Raw genomic sequence first — 22,969 nt, 5'->3', positions numbered from 1 at the left:
TGACACATAAGCACTTAACCACAAAATCAAATTAAAATTTCACACTAAATAAAATTCAAATTCCAATTTTATCCTTTGGAAAACTTGAGGTATTACAGAGGTTGCCTGAAAAGTTATTCTGGTGCTCAGAAAATCAGGCCACAAATTAAATCAGAAACTTTCTACCCTCAAGTGGTGCTAGATTAGACCACCCATCCCCACTTGACCAAACCACCTTCTTCCCCCATTCTCTCGGCGTTCACTGCCACGCCGCAGTGCCGCCACCACCACCCTTTTCCCCTATCTTTCTCTCTCTTTCACACACACACACGTTCTCTCTCTATATATATACACACACACGGCGTTCACTGAGCCACCACCACCACCTATCTTCCCTTCTCTCCACACACACACACATACGTACATACATATATATATATATATATATATATATATATATATATATATATATATATACGACGTTAACTCTGTTGCTGCCACCACCACCACCTATCTTCCCCTACTCCACCACCACCCATTTTCCTTCCACCACTACCGATCTAAAACTACCGATGGTGTACGAAGATGAGAATCGTGAATCAGAGGCAAAATCCCACTGCGAGAGTTCCACGAGCCGAAAACAAGATTGCCTTCCCTACACGTGCTACCGTGGAGCTCTCTGCAACAAGGCCGGAAGCAACGTTGAAGCCAGTTCCAAGGGTTGGAAGTTTTGAAGAGCAGTCTGTAATGGTTATGATATAAAAATAAATAAATTAAAAAAAAAGAAAAGAAAAGTTTAGATTTTTTTGGTGGTGGGACCCACCACCACTTATCTTCATTTTGTGGTAACTTTTCTCTCTCCCGATCTGGTTCTCTCTCCCTCTATTCTGTTTTTTTTTTTTTTTTCCTTGCAAAATTCAAGCTTCAATTTCTCTTTCATTCCTTGGAGTTTTTGGGAGCTGGTTGCGGCAAATCGAAGAGCTCAGTGAGATCTTCAAGTTGATGTAAGCAATTTCAACTTTTGGCCACTCTAAGAATTCTGAAAATTTGAACCCATTTGAGGGTTTTTTACAAAATTGAGTTAGGGGTGTTCTAATACCCATTTCTTTGAGCTTTGTGAGTAAATTTCTTTTAATTGATGCACAAGCATGCTTATATTGTGCTAAATTCTTGAGATGAAATTTATATATTGTATACATGATTTTTATTTTTTTTAATTTTTATTATTATTATTTTTTTATGTTGTAGAAAGTGTGTGATTATGTGATAGCCGCCTTGTTGAGATGATACATGCTTAAATGATGTTAATTTAAGCCTTATGTATTTAAGTTGTTGGATTTACAAATTGAAAGTATAAAAAATGCCATGAATTAGAAATGTGAGAATGTGATATTGTGCGGAAATTCATATTTTAAACATGTCTAATTGATGTGGATGATATGTACGAAATTTTTATATTGTCATAGTATTGAAGGAATTGCATAATTCATGTATTACCATTGGGAAAGTAAAAGGAAAATTTTATTTTAAAAAAAATGAAATTATTTTTGGGAAAATATTTTCAAAGGTGTTTGCGAAAACAGGACGCCTAAGAGGCACTTAGTGATCCGTTTTATTAGTGTAGTCTAGAAGGGAATATGATTGAGCTAACTAGGCTGGATGCGACGCCTTAGAGGTGCCTGTGGTCGTGGATAGTTAGTCAACCCTCCATTCGTGACACCTTGGAGGTGCCTTGGGTTGGATTGCGGATTGCACTAACGGTTTGGAAGTTGAAACGGGAGTGTTTCGGAAATGAGGAGTGACATGAGCATGGCATTGCACTTCATTTGCATACATGGTGTATTTGTGACTTGGATGACATTTATTTTTATATTGGATGTACGTTGTGGTTATGGTTTACATCCCCGGTATAGTATGATCCCGTTTTCATATTTTCTATTCTCTATGTGGATTCATGATGTCATAAGAGGTGTGTCTTAGGCACCTCCTACTGAGCAATTTGTTCACCTCTTATATTTAACAATTTTCAGGACACGGACGGGAAGTGGTGGACGACGTTCCTCCACAGGGTTCGATGGGTTAGTAGATCGTTTTGGCATACTTTGTAGTTATGATCTCATTTTATTATTTATTTATTTATTTATTATTATTATTTATATAAATCCTGGGATGACATGTCTATTATGTATTGACATAGGACAGGATGGTAGTGTCCTTAGTTGGCCTCGGGTTCGGGTAAGGACCCGGTTAGCGATTCGGACTCTCGGCTTCGGGTCGTTATACAGTCCCTCATTTCCAAGATATAGAAATAAAAAACGACGCCGTTAGCGGATCTGTTCTGTCGTCGATGCTTCTGGGTCTTGTCGGATTGAACTGTCGCCGATGTTTCTGGGTTGGGGTCAAACCCTTCATCTTTCTCATTCTCCCAAACAATTCCACCGCCTCCACTGCAACGGCCATCTTCGAGTACCCTGATATCATCGAATTCCACAACACTATATCTCTCTCCCTAATTTCATTAAACACTTTTCGGGCATATCCCAATTCACCACATCTTGAATACATCGTGATCAATGAATGAGCCATATAACCATCCACATTCAACCTATTCTTGAAAACTATTGAATGGCCAGACTCCTGTGTTCCAAACTATTAAGAGAGAAGAGACTATTTTTTTTTTTTAATTTTTTTTTTATGCATAAATTGTTCATGAGGGTAAATTAGTCAAATTTATTAAATTGTAAAGTTAAAAAAGTCTCCAAAACAGTCAAAGAGTAATTTGGTCAATTTCTCATGTAAATGGTTGTCTTTATCCATTTTTGAACCTTCAAGGAATGTCTTTGTCCAAAAAATAGGTAAGTTTTATTTGAGTGTCATTTTGCCAAACCTTAGTGGGTGTGGCTATACTTTACCCTAAAACAAAATAAGACAATGTAAAAGCTAGCTTAGTAATTTGATCATGTTGAGGTTGATATATTGTAGCGAAATAAAACATCACAAAATGGTCAGTAATTTTAATTATAATTTGAATAGTTGACGGCTTACTTAAAAATTTATGAAACATGTTGCAGTGCCAACATTACAGTCCCGTTAATGTCATGTGAATGTTTAGGTGGCTAATAGGAAAAACAAAATTGTTTTGAGAATAAAAATATTTGATCCATTTATAATCCTCCATCAGTTGGTTCTGAGAAGAGCACGAGATTGAGGCTCCGTTTGTTTGGACGTAAAATATTTTTTAGAAAATATTTTTTTTATTATTTTGGTGTTAGATTGTCGTAAAATATTTACGAAAAAAAAAAATATTAAAATTTAACAAAAATAATTTATCCATAAATTTTCAGCAAATTATTTTATATTTCTCGCCCGATGGACTCAATCTCAACCTTGACGTAGACTTTTGCCAAACACGGATAAAGTAAAAATAAAAGAATATTTTACCTGAAAAAAAAAAAAAAATTTCCAAAAAGAATATTTTATGTTGAAACAAACGGAGTCTGAATGTGTTTTTTTGGATAACTCGGAGTATCCGAGGTTTCGCCCCGACTAATCTGCAAAGACCCATATAGGGCATCTCCCCACCTCGGCACGAAATTGAATGTTGTTTATGGAATACTACATTTGTTGTGAAAAAGAGGCTCAAATAGGAAATAAAAAAAAAAAAATAGAAAAAAAAATATTATAGTGGTGAACAGTACTACACATAAAAAATAAAAATAAAAATAAAAATAATCTAAGTAAACTTTTTAAAAGATATTTTTATTTCTCAATTTTTTTTACTCTCAAATATCTTACAACAAATTTTACACCATATCCTTTGGTTCATTCATGATATTGATTTATCTACTTTTTGGTTTTTTTTTTTTTTAAATAATAAAATATAAAAAAATCTTTCATAAGATAATATCATAATCCCTATTCGCTAGAGTCCAAAATTGATAATTGTGTCATATGTCAAATCATTAAAGTCATGCACATATATTATATAGTCCATATTATTAGTATTTTGCTTTCCAAAACTTCTCTTTCTTTGTCCAAACTTATTAATGGACGACTTTTGACAAAGAAGCTCCATTTTTCAAGCCCCCATTGTCATATAGTCCAAGAAACTAAATATGTCATCCTCATGTACCAACTTTAAGAAAATTGGAGATAAGTTGTGCTGAGTTGGATTGAGTTGAGTTTGTTTTGAATTATTATTTGTTTTATATTTCATTTTATTTCTTTTTATAAATTTCCTTGGTTTTACAAACAATTTTATTTCTTTAGGATATCAAGGATTATTTTAAAATTATTCTCGCAACTATTTTCTAAATATGTTGAATTTTTACATTTATTCGGACCTCTTCACTTTCTAATTAAAATTGGTACTAAATTTACTCCAATCATAACTATAGTGTGTGTTGCTTTAAAACACTTTGAATTTGGAACTGTTTGATTTAATAATTTGAAAATAGTTTTAATAATTACAAAAGCAGTTTTATTTGTTTTTTAATAATTAGAAGAAACTGTTCTCCAAAAATGAGAAACAAAAAATTTTAAATTTATTTCGGAAAATCAATTTTTAAAAGACTATCAACCAAACCAATTTTATACCAATTTTTACTTTTACATCTTTTATAGTCAAACCAGACATTAACCTTAAGTTGAACTCCTCTCTCTCTCTCTCTGGGCGTGTGTGTGTGTTTTTGTGTGTGTGTAGTTTGGAGGAAGTCATGGCGGTGGGATTAGAGAAAAAGAGTGAATACAATGGCAGAATGACACCATTTGTTGTGTTATCATGTATGATGGCTGCCATGGGAGGAGTTATGTTTGGCTATGATATTGGCATTGCAGGTATCTCTTTTTACAACTCTACAAATCTTTTTTATTTTACTTTTCTGCATAAAAAATCATTTTTAATTCTAGCTATATATATCTATTACCGTTTAATTAACAGAGTAATAAACAAATTGATGAATTATTAAAGGTTTCTGTAGTGTAAAGATAGAACAATTATGCTAGTTTAATATACACCATGTTTGGATTACGGAAGGTTTATCACAAAGTTAAGAACCACACGCGAATATATATATGTGTGTGTGTGTCCACAATGGTGGTGGTGGAACGCTTAGAACAATCTATAATCCACCACCACTATGACGGCCCAAGTTTTTGTAAACCCGGTGCGTCAGTGATGACCACAAGATGATCCGATAATGGATTCGAAAAATGCGGAAGCGAAAGGTGAAACAACGGTCTCTTGATATACAATGCGTCTCTAAGACACCAATGTAACCCTCAATGAGGTCACCGAACCCAAAGGAAACAAATGCAGAAGTGTCGTTTTAAAAACGGTCAAAAAGAACCTAGGGGTAAAATGGTCATTTTACAAAAGTGGATTCAGGTGCTATCGAGCATACCACTAGAAAGACAATGACAAATTAGTCAAGTTCAAAACAAAGTTTACTCAATTTGGAGTCCGGACGGGGGAGAAAGGTCAAAAACAAAAATGATGTCATGGCGGCCCGACGAGGACAACCCACAATTGCTGCAACTGAGAGTAAAAACGGGTATGTAAACGGACTTTTTTGGAAAAACTCAAAGAAGAAACCCCCCCTAAAATCAAGTTTCCTACCCCAATAGCAGACGGAAACAAAAAAAATGCATTGTAAAATGCCCAGAATGCCCCCAAGAAAATCAGGTCAAGAGGAAAAAAACGAATCCGAGCTACTGCCCAAGTTTTGGAAATAGGGCTTTGGGAGGTTTTTAAATTGCCTAAACTGAAAATGCAATCTTAAAATACACCCACAAGACCTCCGGAAGTTTCGGATCGGTCGTGACGATTTTCAAAAAAAAGTCGATGAATAGTACCAACTACATTTGTACTAAAAATTTGCAAAACCTGGCAGCAAGGATTTTCTGAAAAAATATTGACTTTTGAGGGCCAAGATGATGTTTTCTGGAAAAACACAAAAAATAAACCCCCCTCAAAATCAAGTTTTCTATGTGACGCGCGAGGAAAAATGAAAAAAATTCATTGTTAAATACCCGAAATGCCCCTGTAACAGAATAGGATCAAAACTAAAAAATATGCAACTTTAGGTTTTTGTTTCATCAAGGAAGGTATTGTTTGCCAAAGTGAGTATGCAAATGCAAGCAATATGATAAAATAGATGTACCAACATGGCCTAAGTCCTCTTTACATTCCATTAACAAGTTTAGTATACAAAGCCTACATTTCTCACAAATAAGCTACAATGGCACTACTTGAGTTTTAAAGAGAACATACTTGTAATCTTTCATGTTAATGGCTTTTAGCGTCATGCTACACATACAAAACAAACATAAAAAAGAGTACTTAGATACACATTACATGAAGGAAGCCATCTTAGCTTCTAAAATACCATACATCCATAATATACAAAAGTATTACATCCAAAAGATAAAACATGCTAAACTAGTGCATGCTAATTGTGATGTCTGTATATAATTGTGTGGTGTGTGATTTAAATGAAAAAGAAAATGAGAAAAAGAAATTATAAAAGAAGTGGGACCCACATCACTTTTTAAGTGAATTGTGAGGCCAAAATTGGTCTCTGCCTTTCTCTTTCTCTCCCGACAGACGCTCTCTGCTTCTCCTTCTTTTCTTTTTTTTTTTTTTTTTTTTTCACTTTAAGCTTCCATTGTTGATTGCTCCTTCATCTTTTGTCAGATTGAGGTGCCGTTTGAGGCAAAACGAAGCTTGTGTCAAGCTCTAGGCATACATACCAACAATTCCAGATTTGGTACTGTGGCGACCTTGTGGGCGGGTGTGTGTGAGCGTGTGCAGGGGGCACCAGTGGGCGAGCTACAGGTGCACAATCCCACATCGTCTGGGTGTGGATGGGGCAAGTGCTATATGTAGATTCAACACCCTTCTATGACACAACGCGTTTTAAAGCCGTGATGGCCGTGAACCCATCAGAACTCTGTAGTTAAGCGTGCTTAATTTGGAGTAGTACCAGGATGGGTGACCCCCTGGGAAGTCTCTGGTCTGGGTGAGCCAAAAGTGGACAATATTGTGTCTGGCCAGGGTGAGGGTCGTTACAAATGGTATCAGAGCCTGACCCAGCAGGAAGTGTGGCCAACGAGGACGTTGGGCCCCAAAGGGGGGGTGATTGTAGCGACCTTGTGGGCGGGTGTGTGTGAGCGTGTGCAGGGGGCACCAGTAGGCTACCACACTGGGCGAGCTACAGGTGCACAATCCCACATCGTCTGGGTGTGGATGGGGCAAGTGCTATATGTAGATTCAACACCCTTCTATGACACAACGCGTTTTAAAGCCGTGATGGCCGTGAACCCATCAGAACTCTGTAGTTAAGCGTGCTTAACTTGGAGTAGTACCAGGATGGGTGACCCCCTGGGAAGTCTCTGGTCTGGGTGAGCCAAAAGCGGACAATATTGTGTCTGGCCAGGGTGAGGGTCGTTACAGGTACACCCTTTGAACTTCGAAATTTAGGACCCATTTTCTAGGGTTTGCTCATTTTTGAGGTAGGGGCATCTTAATCCACTCTAATCTTGTTCTATTGTGAATTTTACCTCCATGTTGTATTAAATATACTTAATTTAGAGTTAATTATATCTATGATGGTATTAATGATGTCTAGAGGGTTTTCACGATCTTGAATATGGTTGGTTCATGTGCAAATTATATTTAGTTGTTGATTTCCTATGTTTACTATGTGCTAGCATGCTGAAATTGATGTATGAGAGTATGCTTATTTAAATTGCGCCAAATTTCCCAATTCATGATGTTGAGCTCATATATATATATATATGCACATGCTTAAATGTATTTTGTTATATCTCAATGTGTTAATAATTACTTGGGAGATGTTGAACATGTTGAATGTTTAATTTTATGATGGAAAATTTTAAATGCCATGACATTGAATGTATGGAATATATATATATGCACATACCATTGGGTTTGCATGAAATGGGAGAAATTGTTCTTGAAATAAATATGGGGAATTTCAGGGAAGTGTTTTTGATAAAATGGTTTTATGCGAAACCCGGTCGCTGTGGGGTTACCAATGGGCCGGAGGTTAATATAGCCTAGAGGGGACTAGGGAGTCGCCCTAGCGTGGTTGAGCTAGCTGGGCCCCATAATGACGCCGCGGGGTTACCAAGGGTCAAGGACACTAGCAAATCCTCCTTTCGTGTCGCGGCGGGGTTACCAAAGAGCGGGCTGTATTAACGTTTGAAAGTGATGGTTTTGAGAATGAAAATAGGGAGTGTCATTGACATGTATTGCATTTCATTGCATTGCATTGCATTGTTTATAATTGGAATTGAATTGTATGTTGTATTTGATCCCCTACATTGTATGATCCTATCTCCCATTGGCCTATGCTTTGCTTGAATTCACAAGGACACAAGATTTGTGTCTTAAGTGTCACCTACTGAGCATATAGCTCACCCTACTATTTTTACATTTTTTTCAGGTTTTGGAAAAGAATCGGTGGACGACAACCCACCTCAAGCTTGAGCGATACTAGAAGCTCACTTTTGTGTCTTTTGTATATTTCCCATTATTTTTGCAAAGCACTAAAAGTATAAAGGTGTATATGTATATTTTGCAAAACTTTGTCATGTAATTTAACTAAGGTATTTGATGGTATTTTGGATGGGAATTTGATAGCATGTAACCTTGTTGACGAATGGGAAGGATAATTTTAGTTAAAGTAATTATCGGTGTTATTTGATTGTGTATGATCATATACTGTTGCCGTGAATTCGAAAATTTGTTGCATGACAGGTTAGAAAAAAAAAAAAAAATGCATTTAAACAGGTTGCGGTAGGTCAATTTTTAGGGGGGGTTATGTCGAATTTTTTGTAAAATTCTTGGCATCAGCTAGGGTCGTTACACTAATATACAAAAATGCTTCAACTAGCTCAAAAGCTTCTAAGGATGATGAGCATCCATGAACATGGTCTCTTTACCTGAAAAACAACCCAAACCACTAGGGTGAGTAATCAAGTTACTCGTAGGAGAAACATATGCGTATACCCTAAAGTTTCAATATCATTGCGAGATCAATATAGACGAATACAAGGGAGTATTCCACTTAACGTCTAAGTTCAAGGTGTGCTAAGGGATCATCTTAAGCGAACTTAAATGATTCTTAAACAACACATAACAATGTTAATGTACTTAACAACATCAATTCGCAATCAACCAAAAATTACAAGTTACAATTAAACATTGGTTGTCAACTTGAAATTTAATGCGAAATCACATAATGGAAAACTTGGACATCTCGTCTTGGACTAAACCAAGATCAATATGGTTATTCCGGGCATTAACTTGCTGGGAAGACTATCCTAGTGCGCACTATCTCAATTGGGGAGAACTCATACCTCTCGCACTAAAGCCAAACTTTAGCCATGTCACTTGTAACACAATGTCCTAAGAGAATCCAAAATATATCAAGTTCAAAACTTATATATCATAATTTAAGGCATATAAACCACCTTCCATGTACAAGTATCTTTGAAACCACACAAACCATGTCTTAGAGTTCCAAATCTAGAATGACATAATAAGTGACAAGTTCTTAACATGATATAATGTGCAATATAATACCATAAACTCATCAATTTAAACCATGTCTCAACAATAAGCTTTATATATTAGATTACAACATTTATAGTATTAAGCTTCTAAAATAATTACAATCACCAATAGTAATCAACTTAAATGTAGAATTATCATCACAATAGTATAGTAATTCAAATCAATAAGACTTCTATACAACAACAATAATCCTACACAAGATACATACACAATATACATGCTTAGATCAAATAAACCCTAAGTCAATCATAGGGATTTCCTATAATATGCAAGACTATCATATTAGAAACATGTACACAATATATATTAAACCCCAAAAGATTATAAAACACTTAAAATATAAACATATTACCACCCCTACCTCAATAGAAAATTGAATCTCTATAATCCAAGCAACCAAACACTAAATGGAAAACAAGGTTAGGGTTAATAAAGAGGAGAATGAGAGGAAACTTTTACTAGTTAAGGTTCTTAATCTAAGATAAATGGAAGGGCACCAAAATTGAAGAAGAAAGCTATTAACCAAGCTTTTCTCCAATGGTGGCTAGGTTAAAACTTTGAAGAACTAAGGAAAATGAAGAGGATAAGTGAAAAATGGTGAGTGGAAGGGCTAGAGATCGTCCACTCACTATGTGCTCTTACACAACCTCTTACACACACACTTGCAAGACTAAATCTTGATTCTACACTTGTCACAAATCAAAGGCTCTATCATTATGCTTAATCTCAAGCCTACACTTGTCAATAATCAATGGTTACATGTGCACCAATCTAAGGCTACCACATGGATCCACCCACTAAATGTCAAGAAGTCATGGTGCCAAGTCTCTTCACCTAAATGCCAACAAATGGCTCCATGAGAGTGTGACACTTGTCACACTTTTCAAAAATTGCAAAATGGTTCTTTTTCAAAATATCCTCCAAAATAAATTACAAAAAGGTCCCCAAAATGAAAAATAATTATTTTACATAATTACACTAAAACCCCAAAAGTTATGAATAATTATAATAAAGTATGCATTCATGCCCTTTATGAATAAAGTAAGCAACTAGCATGCTTTTCAACAAAAGTGAAAATACTAATGTCATGGAAATCAAGTATCATGAATGCATGCAAAACCGGAATCAAATCCGAACACCCGAAGTGAGATTAAGCAAGGAAAAACGATAAACGAGTAAAAGACGAAATAAGGAAAAGACAAAATAGGAAAAAGATGAAAAAAGAAAATCGCCGAAAATGGAAAAGGAGGAAAAAGACCGGGTCATTACAACCACACATATGAAGTCCTGTCTCATAGGGCAATTATCGAAAAAATTCTTGGGATTCAAACTCCCCTTGTATTGGGAGTTTGACAGTTTTCACATGCTGCTCTATGTTAATGGTTCTTGTTTGGAGGTCACTTTATCTTAATTTTTCTCTCTCAACAATACAAAAAGTTGCAAAATAATATTAGTGATGATGAATAATTATTTCTTATTTAATTTTATAGAATAAGGCGTTTTAACAATTGATAGTATTAGACGTATCAATGGATTAAATTTGGATTGGTAAAGTATGATACTATTTGAATCCAAAAAGAAATATAAGTGATCCGATCCAATAATCCAAAGATTTGTGAAATCTGTACTGATTTTATTTTGTGTTATCTATTTCTAAAAGTTGAGATTAAATATTGTATAATTATTTGAGGGAAAATTGAAATGTTTAAGTGATAATTGCTTGTAATTTTGAAGGTGGAGTGACCTCCATGGAGCCATTTCTGAAGAAATTCTTCCCTCAAGGGTACACTAAGATGAAAGAAGAAAACACTGTTAGCAACTACTGCAAATTTGACTGCCAGTTGTTGACCTTATTCATGTCCTCACTCTATGTGGCTGGCCTTGTTGCTTCCTTCTTTGCCTCCTCGATCACCAGAGCCTATGGGCGCAGGCCATCAATCCTTCTCGGAGGGGCTGCATACCTTGCCTGTGCAGCCCTTGGTGGCGCGGCTTATGATGTCTACATGCTCATATTTGGCCGCATCTTGCTTGGAGTTGGCATTGGTTTCGCGAATCAGGTATAGTCTCTGTTCAGTTCTGTTCAAGATTTTTTTCTAATTGCCACTGTCAATGCTGATTCAAATAAGGCCCAAGGAGTTCCCTATTTGATAAAATATGTGTAAATGTGACAAAATTAAAGGGTGGAAATTGATTACAATTTGCAATATAATTTGATTACTGCTCTGTGTGTAAGTGTTCATTGCCACTAGACCTTGTTACCACAGTTCATTGTGTAAGTGTTTATCGCCACTAGACCTTTTGTTACCACAGTTCATTGTTTTAAAAACAAGTCTATTTCAGCAAGTGCAAAAACATTGATGAGGAAGAAGCAAACTGAAAGATGAAAAAAAAAAGAAAAAAAGAAAAAAAGAAAAAGGAAAATGGTTTTGACAGTAATCAAAGTATTTCATATTCTGTAGAGTGGATTTCTCAAAATGTTCTTAATTTTCAATGGCAAATAATGAAGTGTTTTATAAATTAAAGATAGTATTCTTTTCTAAAGTATATTATTTGGTCTAACATTTATAGTAATAATATGTTGCTACTGCAGTCAGTCCCACTGTATCTCTCAGAAATGGCTCCACCAAGATACAGAGGAGCAATCAACAATGGCTTCCAGTTCAGCATTGGTATTGGGGGTCTAGCAGCAAACCTTATTAACTATGGCACGGAAAAGATCAGTGGCGGTTGGGGCTGGCGAATCTCACTAGGAATGGCCTCAATCCCTGCTTCAATTCTGACTCTTGGGGCAGTTTTCCTACCGGAAACACCCAACTGCCTAGTTCAACGTAGCAACGATCATCAAAAGGCCAGGGTGATGCTGCAACGAGTTAGAGGCACCGAAGATGTCCAAGCTGAACTTGATGATCTCATCAGAGCTAGTGCCATTTCGAAAACCATCAACCACCCATTCAAGAAAATCATACAAAGAAAATATAGGCCACAACTTGTGATGGCAATAGCCATACCATTCTTTCAACAAGTGACAGGCATCAATGTCATTGCCTTCTATGCTCCAATACTTTTTCGAACAACTGTTCTAGGTGAAAGCGCGTCCCTCTTGTCTGCAGTTGTGATTGGGTTTGTGGGTAATATCTCAACATTCATATCAATGTTGATAGTTGATAAACATGGCCGAAAAGTTCTGTTCACAAGTGGGGGGATACAAATGTTAGTCTCACAAATCATGGTTGGAGGCATAATGGCAGCTCAGCTAGGGGATCACGGTGGGATGAGCAAAGGGTACACTCATCTGGCTTTGATTTTGATTTGCACTTACGTTGCAGGATACCGATGGTCTTGGGGTCCATTGGGATGGCTAGTTCCAAGTGAAATTTTTTCGTTGGAGGTTCGTTCTGCTGGACAAAGTATTGCAGTGGCAGTGAATTTTCTCTTCACCTTTGTTATCGCACAAAATTTTCTAGTTATGCTTTGCCACTTCAAGGCTGGGATTTTCTTCTTTTTCGGAGGATGGGTGGTGGTGATGACCGGATTTGTTTACGTGTTGTTGCCGGAGACTAAGAACATTCCAATTGAACAGATGGAGAGAGTATGGATGGAACACTGGTTTTGGAAGAAAATTGTTGGGGAAGAGCATGAGGTGAGTAAAATGGAAGGGGCATGAGATTGAATCGAAATGAATACTTTTGAGCAATTGTTACTATGTAATTTCAGGATGGTCAAAGTTCTTTATGTGTACCAAGCAATGTAATTTCAGGATGATCAATATGCAGTTGATCTATTGATGCATGACTTCAATTTCCATTTCATGGTAGTTAATTCAGTAAAAATCATGGATATCATTTTTTCTCTTTTTATCATATATATAACTATATATATATATATATTGCCTTCTGATTTCATTGAATAAAGATCCCTTGTTAGTACAATCAAATTTATTTCTTAAGTAAAATAAGGAACTCTCTCCCAATATGGGTTACATTTAGTTCTTAAAGTTATATTTATTTTAGTATATTGTTTCTAAAAACATTTCCTTCTACGGTAAAATTGGTCACGTTTGATTCTGTTACCTGTAATATGTCTTTGATAGTGAAGTCCACAAGACTACAAACCTTTAGCTCTACTTGTCCAACAAAAGTACAAACTTGTAGCTCCATTATTCAACTCAGCATCTTACTAAAAGTCCAGTGGAGTGAATATCCCACACTAACCGCATTGACAAGCTGATATCGAGCAGTCAAGTTGGACTGTTCTGTGTGTGAGAGGGAGAGAGAGAGAGGGAGAGAGAGAGGGAGGGAGAGAGAGACATAGAGAGAGAGGGAGAGAGAGAGAGAGAGCTTGGGGAAGCTATGGCAGTGGTATTAGCAGTAAGGGATGAAGGCATGGAATACAATGGTAGGATGACAGCATTTGTTGTGCTATCTTGCATGGTGGCTGCCACAGGAGGAATTATCTTCGGCTATGATATCGGAATTTCAGGTCTCTCTTACAAATAAACAGATCATTCTAGTTTTCTTTTCTGCATAGAAAATCAATCTATCAATTACCCATTTATTAAAAAATACACAAACTGCTCTGTTGATTGTTTTTCATAATTCGCATGATTTATTTATGTTAGCTGCCACTAAATAAGTTGGGACTATTTGAGGTTTCTTACATAGTTGTTGAGTCGTACATATTTCACTGATACCACACAGTATATGCTGTTTTGAGGATTTGGAAGTTTTCTCATGCTGCCATATGTGAATGAATCTTAATTGAAAGTCCTTATCTCTCTCTCTCACACACACAGGGTACTGTTTTAGGTACTTTAAAAGAGTTCCATAATACAGTACTTTACTATAGTTTTACCTTTTACACAATAAGTATATCTTTTCATACATAAAATACATCTAGCTATTTAAGAGTTTTGAAATTGTTGTGATTGCTATTACTATAAAAGTTGAATCACATTGCATAACCATTTGAGGGAAAAGTTGAGAAGTTTTAACGACAAGTGCTGGTAATTGCATGTGAAGGTGGAGTGACCTCCATGGAGTCATTTCTGAAGAAATTCTTCCCAGAAGTGTACACTAAGATGAAAGAAGACACTGAGATTAGTAACTACTGCAAATTTGACAGCCAGTTGTTGACCTCATTCACATCCTCACTCTACGTGGCCGGCCTAATTGCTTCGTTCTTTGCCTCATGGATCACTAGAGCCTTTGGTCGCAAGCCATCAATCCTTGTCGGAGGAGCTGCATTCCTTGCTGGTTCAGCCCTCGGTGGTGCAGCTTATAATGTGTACATGCTGATATTTGGCCGCATCTTGCTTGGCGTTGGGGTTGGTTTTGCAAATCAGGTAGACAGTCTCACTGCTTTCTGTTTGGGATCGTGTTTGATAGGCTTCTGATAACAACTAGTAATGCTGAATGAACTAAAAACTAATGCACCCTCCAAAATGTAGTAGTACTGATCTCTCTCTTAGTGCAATTAGAATCCCATTACCGTAGTTCACTATTTTAGCAACAAGCCTATTGACATAAGTGCAAAGTTTATTGATCAGGAGGTAGCAAACTTGAAAGCCAAAAGGGAAAAGGCAAGTGATTTTCACATCAAGAAGACTCATCTTCTGTAGAATCAGAAAGGGATGAAAATGTGATCAAATGCATCTACATTTGATAGCAGTTCATGACAAAGAAAAAGTATGAATAATAACATATTAAATAGAAGTAAAAATTATAATTTTGATTAGTGACAATAATTTATGTCCTTCAAACAGAAGTAGAAGCAGAATCATGTAGAAAAATTACTTATATGTCATTAAAAAACAAAAAGAAAAAAAAAAAAGAAAAAAGAAAAAAAAGAGATGCACTATTCTCAATTTTCAATAGGGAAATAATGACTGCCCAATTTGAATGGCATGTTTTCTAAAATCTATGTTTGGTTAACCTTTACCTCTACTCTGCTTCTTCTGCAGTCAGTCCCACTATATCTTTCAGAAATGGCTCCTCCTAGATACAGAGGAGCAATCAACACTGGCTTCCAGCTCTGTGTAGCTATCGGGGTACTGACAGCAAACCTTATTAACTATGGTGTCGAAAAAATCAAAGGCGGTTGGGGCTGGCGAATCTCCCTAGCCATGGCAGCTGTCCCTGCTTCAATTCTGACTCTTGGCGCACTTTTCCTCCCCGAAACACCCAACAGCCTAATTCAGCGAAGGAGCAACGATCATCAAAAGGCCAAGTTGATGCTGCAACGAGTTAGAGGCACTGAAGATGTCCAAGCGGAACTTGATGATCTCATCAAAGCTAGTGCTATATCGAATACCACCAAACACCCATTCAAGAAAATCATACAAAGAAAATATAGGCCTCAGCTTGTCATGGCAATAGCTATACCATTCTTCCAACAAGTCACGGGGATCAATGTCATTTCCTTCTATGCTCCAGTCCTTTTTCGAACTATTGGTCTAGGTGAAAGTGCATCACTCTTGTCCTCATTACTTGTGACCGGGGTTGTGGGTACCGGCTCAACCTTTGTCTCAATGCTGATAGTTGATAAGCTTGGCAGAAGAGTTCTGTTCATATTTGGTGGGATACAAATGTTTGTGTCACAATTAATGGTTGGAAGCATAATGGCAGCTCAGCTAGGTGATCATGGTGGGATGAGCAAAGGGTATTCTCTTCTGGTGTTGATTTTTATCTGCATTTATACTTGTGGATTTGCTTGGTCTTGGGGTCCATTGGGATGGCTAGTCCCAAGTGAAATATTTTCGTTGGAGATTCGTTCTGCTGGACAAAGTATTGCAGTGGCAGTGAACTTTCTCTTCACCTTTGTTATTGCTCAAACTTTTCTAGCTATGCTCTGCCACTTTAAGGCTGGGATTTTCTTCTTTTTCGGGGGATGGGTGTTGGTGATGACCGGATTTGTTTATGTGTTGTTGCCAGAGACTAAGAACATGCCAATTGAAAAGATGGATAGAGTATGGAGGGAACACTGGTTTTGGAAGAAGATTGTTGGGGAAGAGCATGAGGGGAGTAAAATGGAAGGGTCATGAGATTAAATAAATTCGAATTTACGACACCATTGTTGAGCAATTTCTAACATGTAACCTCATGATGAAGAAAGTTCTTTTTGCAGGTGTGCTCTCATATTTTACAGAAGCCTAAACCAGGCTAAATAGTTACCATTTCGATATTTTGTTGATGCATGACTTCAATTATCTGTTTGTCAAAGATCATTCCAAAAATCATCATATTTTTGTTATTCAACTAATTGAATGTAAGCAACAACTGACTAAAAAAAATGCAGAAGTAAAGATGATAGGATCAACCCCACATCAATTCATTTTGTAATTCCAAAGAAGCCACAATATATAAAGTATTCTTGGCAGAGACAACTTTTAAAAAAATCAGTCAAACATTTCAATCTGTCACTTGCAAGGCCTATTTGTCCTTCCAAACAACTATCGAGGAAATTCAAAATGGGACAATACTTGTCTCTAACCTTGTCATTACAATCAAATTTCTTTCTTTATGTTAGGGAATATCAAAGATTATCTTCCAATAATTGTGAAATATGCCAAATCATAGAGCTATATATATATATGTTAGAATATTGTTTCCAAGAACTTTCCTTAATATGTTGAGTAATAAAATTGGTCTTGTTTGTATCTGTTATATGTACCAGTCTTCTTCGACAGTGAAGCCCACAAGACTACAAAATCTTCCAAGCTCCATTATTCAATCAACACCCCACATTGTCCTAAAAGTCCAAGAGATATGTGATACTTTTTTATGAATATCCCTCACTGACCACACTGATGATATCTAGCAGTCAAATTGGACCTTCCTCCCTCCCTCCCTCCCTCCCTCCCTCTCTCTCTCTCTCTCTCTCTCTCCTCTGCAAGCTTGGGGGTAGCCATGGCAGTGGGATTATCCATAACAAGTGAAGGTGGGGAATACAATGGCAGGATGACTCTATTTGTTGTGTTATCCTGTATGATGGCTGCTATGGGAGGAGTTCTTTTTGGCTACGATATCGGTATTTCAGGTATATATCTCATGCTACAAATCTAGAGATCATTTTAGTTTTCCCTTCTGCATATAGAAAACCAATCTATCTTTTTTGCCCACTAATTAGCAATAAGTTGGAGAATTGTTAAGGATTTTTATGGTGTAAGATAAAGCAGTTCTGTTTTTTGTTTTTCATCATCCACATGATTTAGATATGTTAGTTAATTTATTTGACACCCAAAAGTTGGGACCAATAGGCTTTCCACACAGTTGTGCATGTGGCAAATATTTTTCTTGAGTCACATAATGCTTTAATGGGATTTTGGCAGTTTTCATATTCTTCTACATGTGAATGGAACTTGTGTGGAGGACTCTCTCTCTCTCTCTCTCTCTCTCACACACACACACACACACACTAATAATGTATAATAAAGAATGCATTATAATAAGAACATATATATATTTGATTTATAGTAGTATTCTCTTGTTCTAATTGCTAGTAAATTTTTTTTTGGGAAGTGTAATTTTTTCATAATATTATGATATTTTTCTACTTATTATTATTATTGTATTTTGTATTTGGTTAGGTGGAAAAGAGTGAGAAGCAGTTACTATTGGTTTTACTTTAGCAGGATTGTGATATATATATGCAGGGATAAATTTTCCCACAGTATGAAGAATAGAGAAGTTGTGACTGGTTTGATATGCATTCTAGCTTTGACAACTCAAATTCTGCTTATATAATTTGATCCAACCATCAAAATTAGGCTCTATTGCCATTGCTATTACTATGAAAGTTGAATTTTACATTATATAACAATTTAAGGAGAAAGTTAGAACAGTTTTATTAATATTTGCGAGCAATTGTGAAGGTGGAGTGACCTCCATGGAGCCATTTCTGAAGAAATTCTTCCCAGAGGTGTACACTAAGATGAAAGAAGACACCAAGATTAGCAACTACTGTAAATTTGACAGTCAATTACTGACCTCTTTCACGTCCTCACTCTACGTGGCCGGTCTAATTGCTTCTTTCTTTGCCTCTTCTGTCACTAGAGCCTTTGGCCGCAAGCCATCAATCCTTGCCGGAGGAGCTGCATTCCTTGCTGGTGCAGCCTTAGGTGGAGCAGCATATAATGTGTACATGCTGATATTTGGCCGCGTCTTGCTTGGAGTTGGGGTTGGTTTTGCAAATCAGGTAGGTAGTCTCCCCTCTTTATGTTTTACATTTGCTTTTTGACAGTAACTCAAAAAGGGGCTAGTTAAGTGCACGAGGCTTCTGGTCACAACTATTAATGATAATTGAAGTAAAGACTAATGCAGCCTAGGTTATGTGAAGTGTCTCTACATTTGCTAGCAATGCATACCAAAAAGATTGGATCACAGATGAATGCAAGCGGCATATAATGCACCGCCGAACTGAAAGATGAAGATAATTTTTCTGCCTGGCACTGAAATATAAACAAATATGAAGAATAACAGATTAAAAAAAAGAAGTAAAAATATGATTTTTACTGAGTGATTGATAATGTAGGATGTGCTGGATACAAAAAGAAGCAGAAAACGAATTATCTAGAAAAATTACTTACCGCGAAAAAGGAAATGATAATTGGACTCATTTGCATGCCTAATTACAATCCTCAGCTCAACAGAATCAGCAACATTCTCAAAACTTCAATGGCAAACAATGAATCAGCCAACATAGATGGTTTGTTTCCTAAAATATATATTTAATTAACAGTTATATTTTATTCTTCCTCTTCTGCAGTCAGTCCCACTATATCTCTCAGAAATGGCTCCACCGAGATATAGAGGAGCAATCAACAATGGATTTCAGTTCAGCATTGGCATTGGGGCTCTGTCAGCAAACCTTATCAACTACGGTACTCAAAAAATCAAAGGCGGTTGGGGCTGGCGAATCTCCCTAGCCATGGCAGCAGCCCCTGCTTTAGTTCTGACTCTTGGAGCACTTTTCCTCCCCGAAACACCCAACAGCCTAATTCAGCGAAGCAACGATCATCAAAAGGCCAAGATGATCCTGCAACGAGTCAGAGGCACCGAAAATGTCCAAGCTGAACTCGATGATCTCATCAAAGCAAGTGCCATATCCAATACCACCAAACACCCATTCAAGAAAATCCTACAAAGAAAATATAGACCTCAACTAGTTATGGCAATAGCCATACCATTCTTCCAACAAGTCACGGGAATAAATGTCATTGCCTTCTATGCTCCAGTACTTTTCCGAACTATTGGTCTTGGAGAAAGCGCGTCACTCATGTCTGCAGTTGTGACCGGGGTTGTAGGTACTGGCTCAACCTTCATATCAATGTTGGTAGTTGATAAACTAGGCAGAAGACTTCTGTTCACAATTGGGGGGATACAAATGTTTGTGTCACAAATAATGGTTGGAGGCATATTGGCAGCTCAGCTAGAGGATCATGGTGGGGTGAGCAAAGGGTATGCACTTGTGGTCTTGATTTTAATCTGCGTTTATGTTGCCGGATTTGGTTGGTCATGGGGTCCATTAGGATGGTTAGTTCCGAGTGAGATTTTTCCACTCGAGATTCGATCAGCTGGACAAAGTATTACAGTGGCAGTCAGCTTTGTTTTCACTTTCATTGTTGCTCAAACTTTTCTGTCTATGCTCTGCCATTTCAAGTCTGGCATTTTCTTCTTTTTCGGGGCATGGGTGGTGGTGATGACTGTGTTTGTTCACCTACTGCTGCCTGAGACTAAGAACATGCCTATTGAAAAGATGGATAGAGTATGGAGGGAACATTGGTTCTGGAAGAGGATCGTCGGGGAAGAGCTTGACGCGAGTAAGGAGGAGACTTGAGATTAATTGAAGAAAATTAATCTATGACCGTATTGTCAAACACTTTTAGATCATGTAATTTCAGGGTGAAAAATTAAGCACTTGTGTGTTTGTTTTCATGTTTTACAGTGGCATAAATCAGGCTAAACATTTACCATTTTCGATATTTGGTTGATGCTTGAACTAAGTCACACAATTCTTTATGTTGCTGTTACTCTATGAGCACGCTTTTGCTCTCACGTTTTGCGTGCGCTTTACTTCCTATTCACAGCCCATCTGATTTAGATTTTATTGCTTTCACGCTCCCGTTCCGAATTTCGCTCTCGCTCCAGCTTACATTTGACAAAATTGTGGGAAAATCTTCTTTTAAGTTCAATAAAACAATTGATATAATTCATCAAACTATATATGAATACGACCTAATTGAGGCCATATGGTTAAACTCAACTGGTTGAAAAGAGGCCATATGTGAATACTCAGCTAAATGAGAAGATGATTTACATGAACAAAGGTCGGAAATTATTATTATTATTTTCCTCTCTTCCCAAAAATAAGTTGGTAGGTACAGTACAGATATATATATATATATATATATATATATATATAGTAGTGAATACTTATTTTTAACTTTAAACTTAAGCAACAAGTCCAGATTTATGATTAATTTGCAGATTGTGGTCACCATGACTTAGAACTCTGAAATACTAATGGAGCAGACAAAACTATGAATTAAAGCAAATGCTTACCTTACTATTGAAACTTGAATTGGAATTGAACTCTTGAAGTTTCTGATTACTGGAAAGGATTTCACAAAGAATTGAATTTAAATTACACTTATGTTACGTTTGAGAGTATAATTGAAAATTTTAATTAAATTTCATTCAGACTATTTTTTTTTTTTTTTTTTTTTTGGGAACTCGGAAATCCCCGGGCCCAAGTTACAAACCTAGGCCACGCGCACCGGCCCCACAACACGTGCAATGGTCAGTCGAGAACTCGTAGACAAGCGCTAGGATTCGAACCTTGGCCAGAGCCTTGATGGATAGCCAAGCACTTTGAGGGCCGTCGTGGCTACCAACTCTGCTACTGCTAATAAGATAGCTCAAATTAAAACTGTTGAAATAAGGGGGAAAAGGATCTTTTCGGGCGGAGCTAAAGTGAATGAATTGACAAAGAAAATATTCAGCCATGGCTCTACTTTACCTTTAATTAAACCACCAAATTTGTTGAAGGAAAAATGAAAAAAAAAGAAAGAAAAAAAAAAGATGATTTTTAGTTACCAAATTTAAAAGTAATTGCACATTCTCTGTGTTAGATCCCAATACCATGTGCAACCAAACATACTGTAATGATTACACTTTCATTAAATTTTCGAAGAAAAAATCATTACACTTTTATTGCTTTTTAGTGACCATATATGGTTCTTCAATAATAATTATTTTTAGACTTATTACTAAATTATAATTTATCTGTAAAAATAAAAAATAATACTACTCCTTAATAAATAAGACTTCGGAGTATACCATCATTTTCAATGAGGGACCCAAAAAATTTTGTGAGTAGGGCGATCTTTTAATTTGTGGGAAAAACTTATATAGTGGGTCAATTTTTGTAATTTTAATAAAATTTTCTTCATAAATTTTAAAAAAATTAAAGTATAAAAAAAAAAAATTCAGTGAAGGCGAATTGTAATATTAGTGAGGGAGGGCATCTTCAAAAATTTGAAGTATAAAATACAAAAAAAACAAACTAGTGGGACGAATTATAATTTTAGTGAAGACATCTTCATAAATTTTAAAAATTTTGAGATAAAAAATAAAAATATAAAAAATTCAGGGGGCTAACCCCACTTGTCCTATGTTAAGTTCGTGTCTGATTATTTTATCAAACTTGAGGTTGGCTTATTCAACCAATTTTGAACTCTTAATCTTTAGTTTGGCATCAAAATTGATTAGGATTACTGTTCATGCATATATTTAACGAGTTTAAACTTGACAAACTGAAGCTCTATAACAAATTCAAATCCGAACTATTTATAAACTGATTCACTGGTAACCATTTAATTATTAAATGAGTTTCAAAAACTATTAAGTGAGTTTGAACAAATGTTTTGGAATTGAAGAGAAAAACAATAAGAACAAAATGATTGATCACAACTCACCTAATTAGACTCGAACGAGCCGATGTATACCAGTTAGAAGGCTCCAGACGCAGTGCCATGTCAAATCATCCGCAAGCATACACGTGGCTCAAGGCTATTGGCCAAGACAGTCTGACCACTCGGACAAAGCATCCTTTTTTTTACAACAAAGGTAATTTTCACCCCCTTTTTCCGAAAATTAGGGTTTCTGAAAGATCGATCATATAAAGGTCTCCGCTTAATCCTGTTTGTGATGAGCGGATTTGTTGTTGTTGCCAGAGACTAAGAACATGCCAGTTGAAAAGATGGATAGAGTATGGAGGGAACACTGGTTTTGGAAGAAGATTGTTGGGGAAGAGCACGAGGGGAGTAAAATGGAAGGGTCATGAGATTAAGTAAATTGGAATTTACGACACCATTGTTGATCAATTTCTAAC

At 36.4% G+C, this 22,969-nt stretch overlaps 3 protein-coding genes across 4 annotated transcripts; all 3 read left to right on the top strand.

Annotated features, from left to right (window-relative positions):
- The first annotated feature begins 4,654 nt into the window (after positions 1-4,654).
- LOC132312546 (hexose carrier protein HEX6-like) lies at positions 4,655-13,429 on the top strand. The gene is made up of 3 exons (XM_059810939.1): positions 4,655-4,815; positions 11,315-11,637; positions 12,171-13,429. Exons 1-3 carry the CDS (start codon positions 4,695-4,697, stop codon positions 13,242-13,244), a joined length of 1,518 nt encoding a protein of 505 aa, XP_059666922.1. The 5' UTR covers positions 4,655-4,694; the 3' UTR covers positions 13,245-13,429.
- A 287-nt stretch (positions 13,430-13,716) lies between these two features.
- On the top strand, positions 13,717-16,659 carry LOC132312544 (hexose carrier protein HEX6-like). Its single transcript, XM_059810936.1, has 3 exons — positions 13,717-14,059; positions 14,599-14,921; positions 15,540-16,659. The coding sequence occupies exons 1-3, from the start codon at positions 13,930-13,932 to the stop codon at positions 16,617-16,619; spliced, it is 1,533 nt and encodes a 510-aa protein (XP_059666919.1). The 5' UTR covers positions 13,717-13,929; the 3' UTR covers positions 16,620-16,659.
- A 619-nt stretch (positions 16,660-17,278) lies between these two features.
- Positions 17,279-20,558, top strand: LOC132312545 (hexose carrier protein HEX6). Of its 2 annotated transcripts, XM_059810938.1 has the most exons (4): positions 17,491-17,614; positions 18,165-18,274; positions 18,450-18,772; positions 19,343-20,558. In XM_059810938.1, the coding sequence occupies exons 2-4, from the start codon at positions 18,250-18,252 to the stop codon at positions 20,411-20,413; spliced, it is 1,419 nt and encodes a 472-aa protein (XP_059666921.1). In that variant the 5' UTR covers positions 17,491-17,614; positions 18,165-18,249; the 3' UTR covers positions 20,414-20,558. The 2 variants fall into 2 exon arrangements, with proteins under 2 accessions (XP_059666920.1, XP_059666921.1); XM_059810937.1 differs by lacking the exon at positions 18,165-18,274 and having other exon boundaries at positions 17,279-17,614.
- The last annotated feature ends 2,411 nt before the right edge of the window (positions 20,559-22,969 follow it).

Source organism: Cornus florida, unplaced genomic scaffold (assembly GCF_030987335.1).
Source record: "Cornus florida cultivar Cherokee Brave unplaced genomic scaffold, ASM3098733v1 CherokeeBrave_3.0.0_Hap2_Chr06, whole genome shotgun sequence".
NCBI lineage: Eukaryota > Viridiplantae > Streptophyta > Magnoliopsida > Cornales > Cornaceae > Cornus > Cornus florida.
This window is presented reverse-complemented; position numbering and strand designations above follow the sequence as displayed.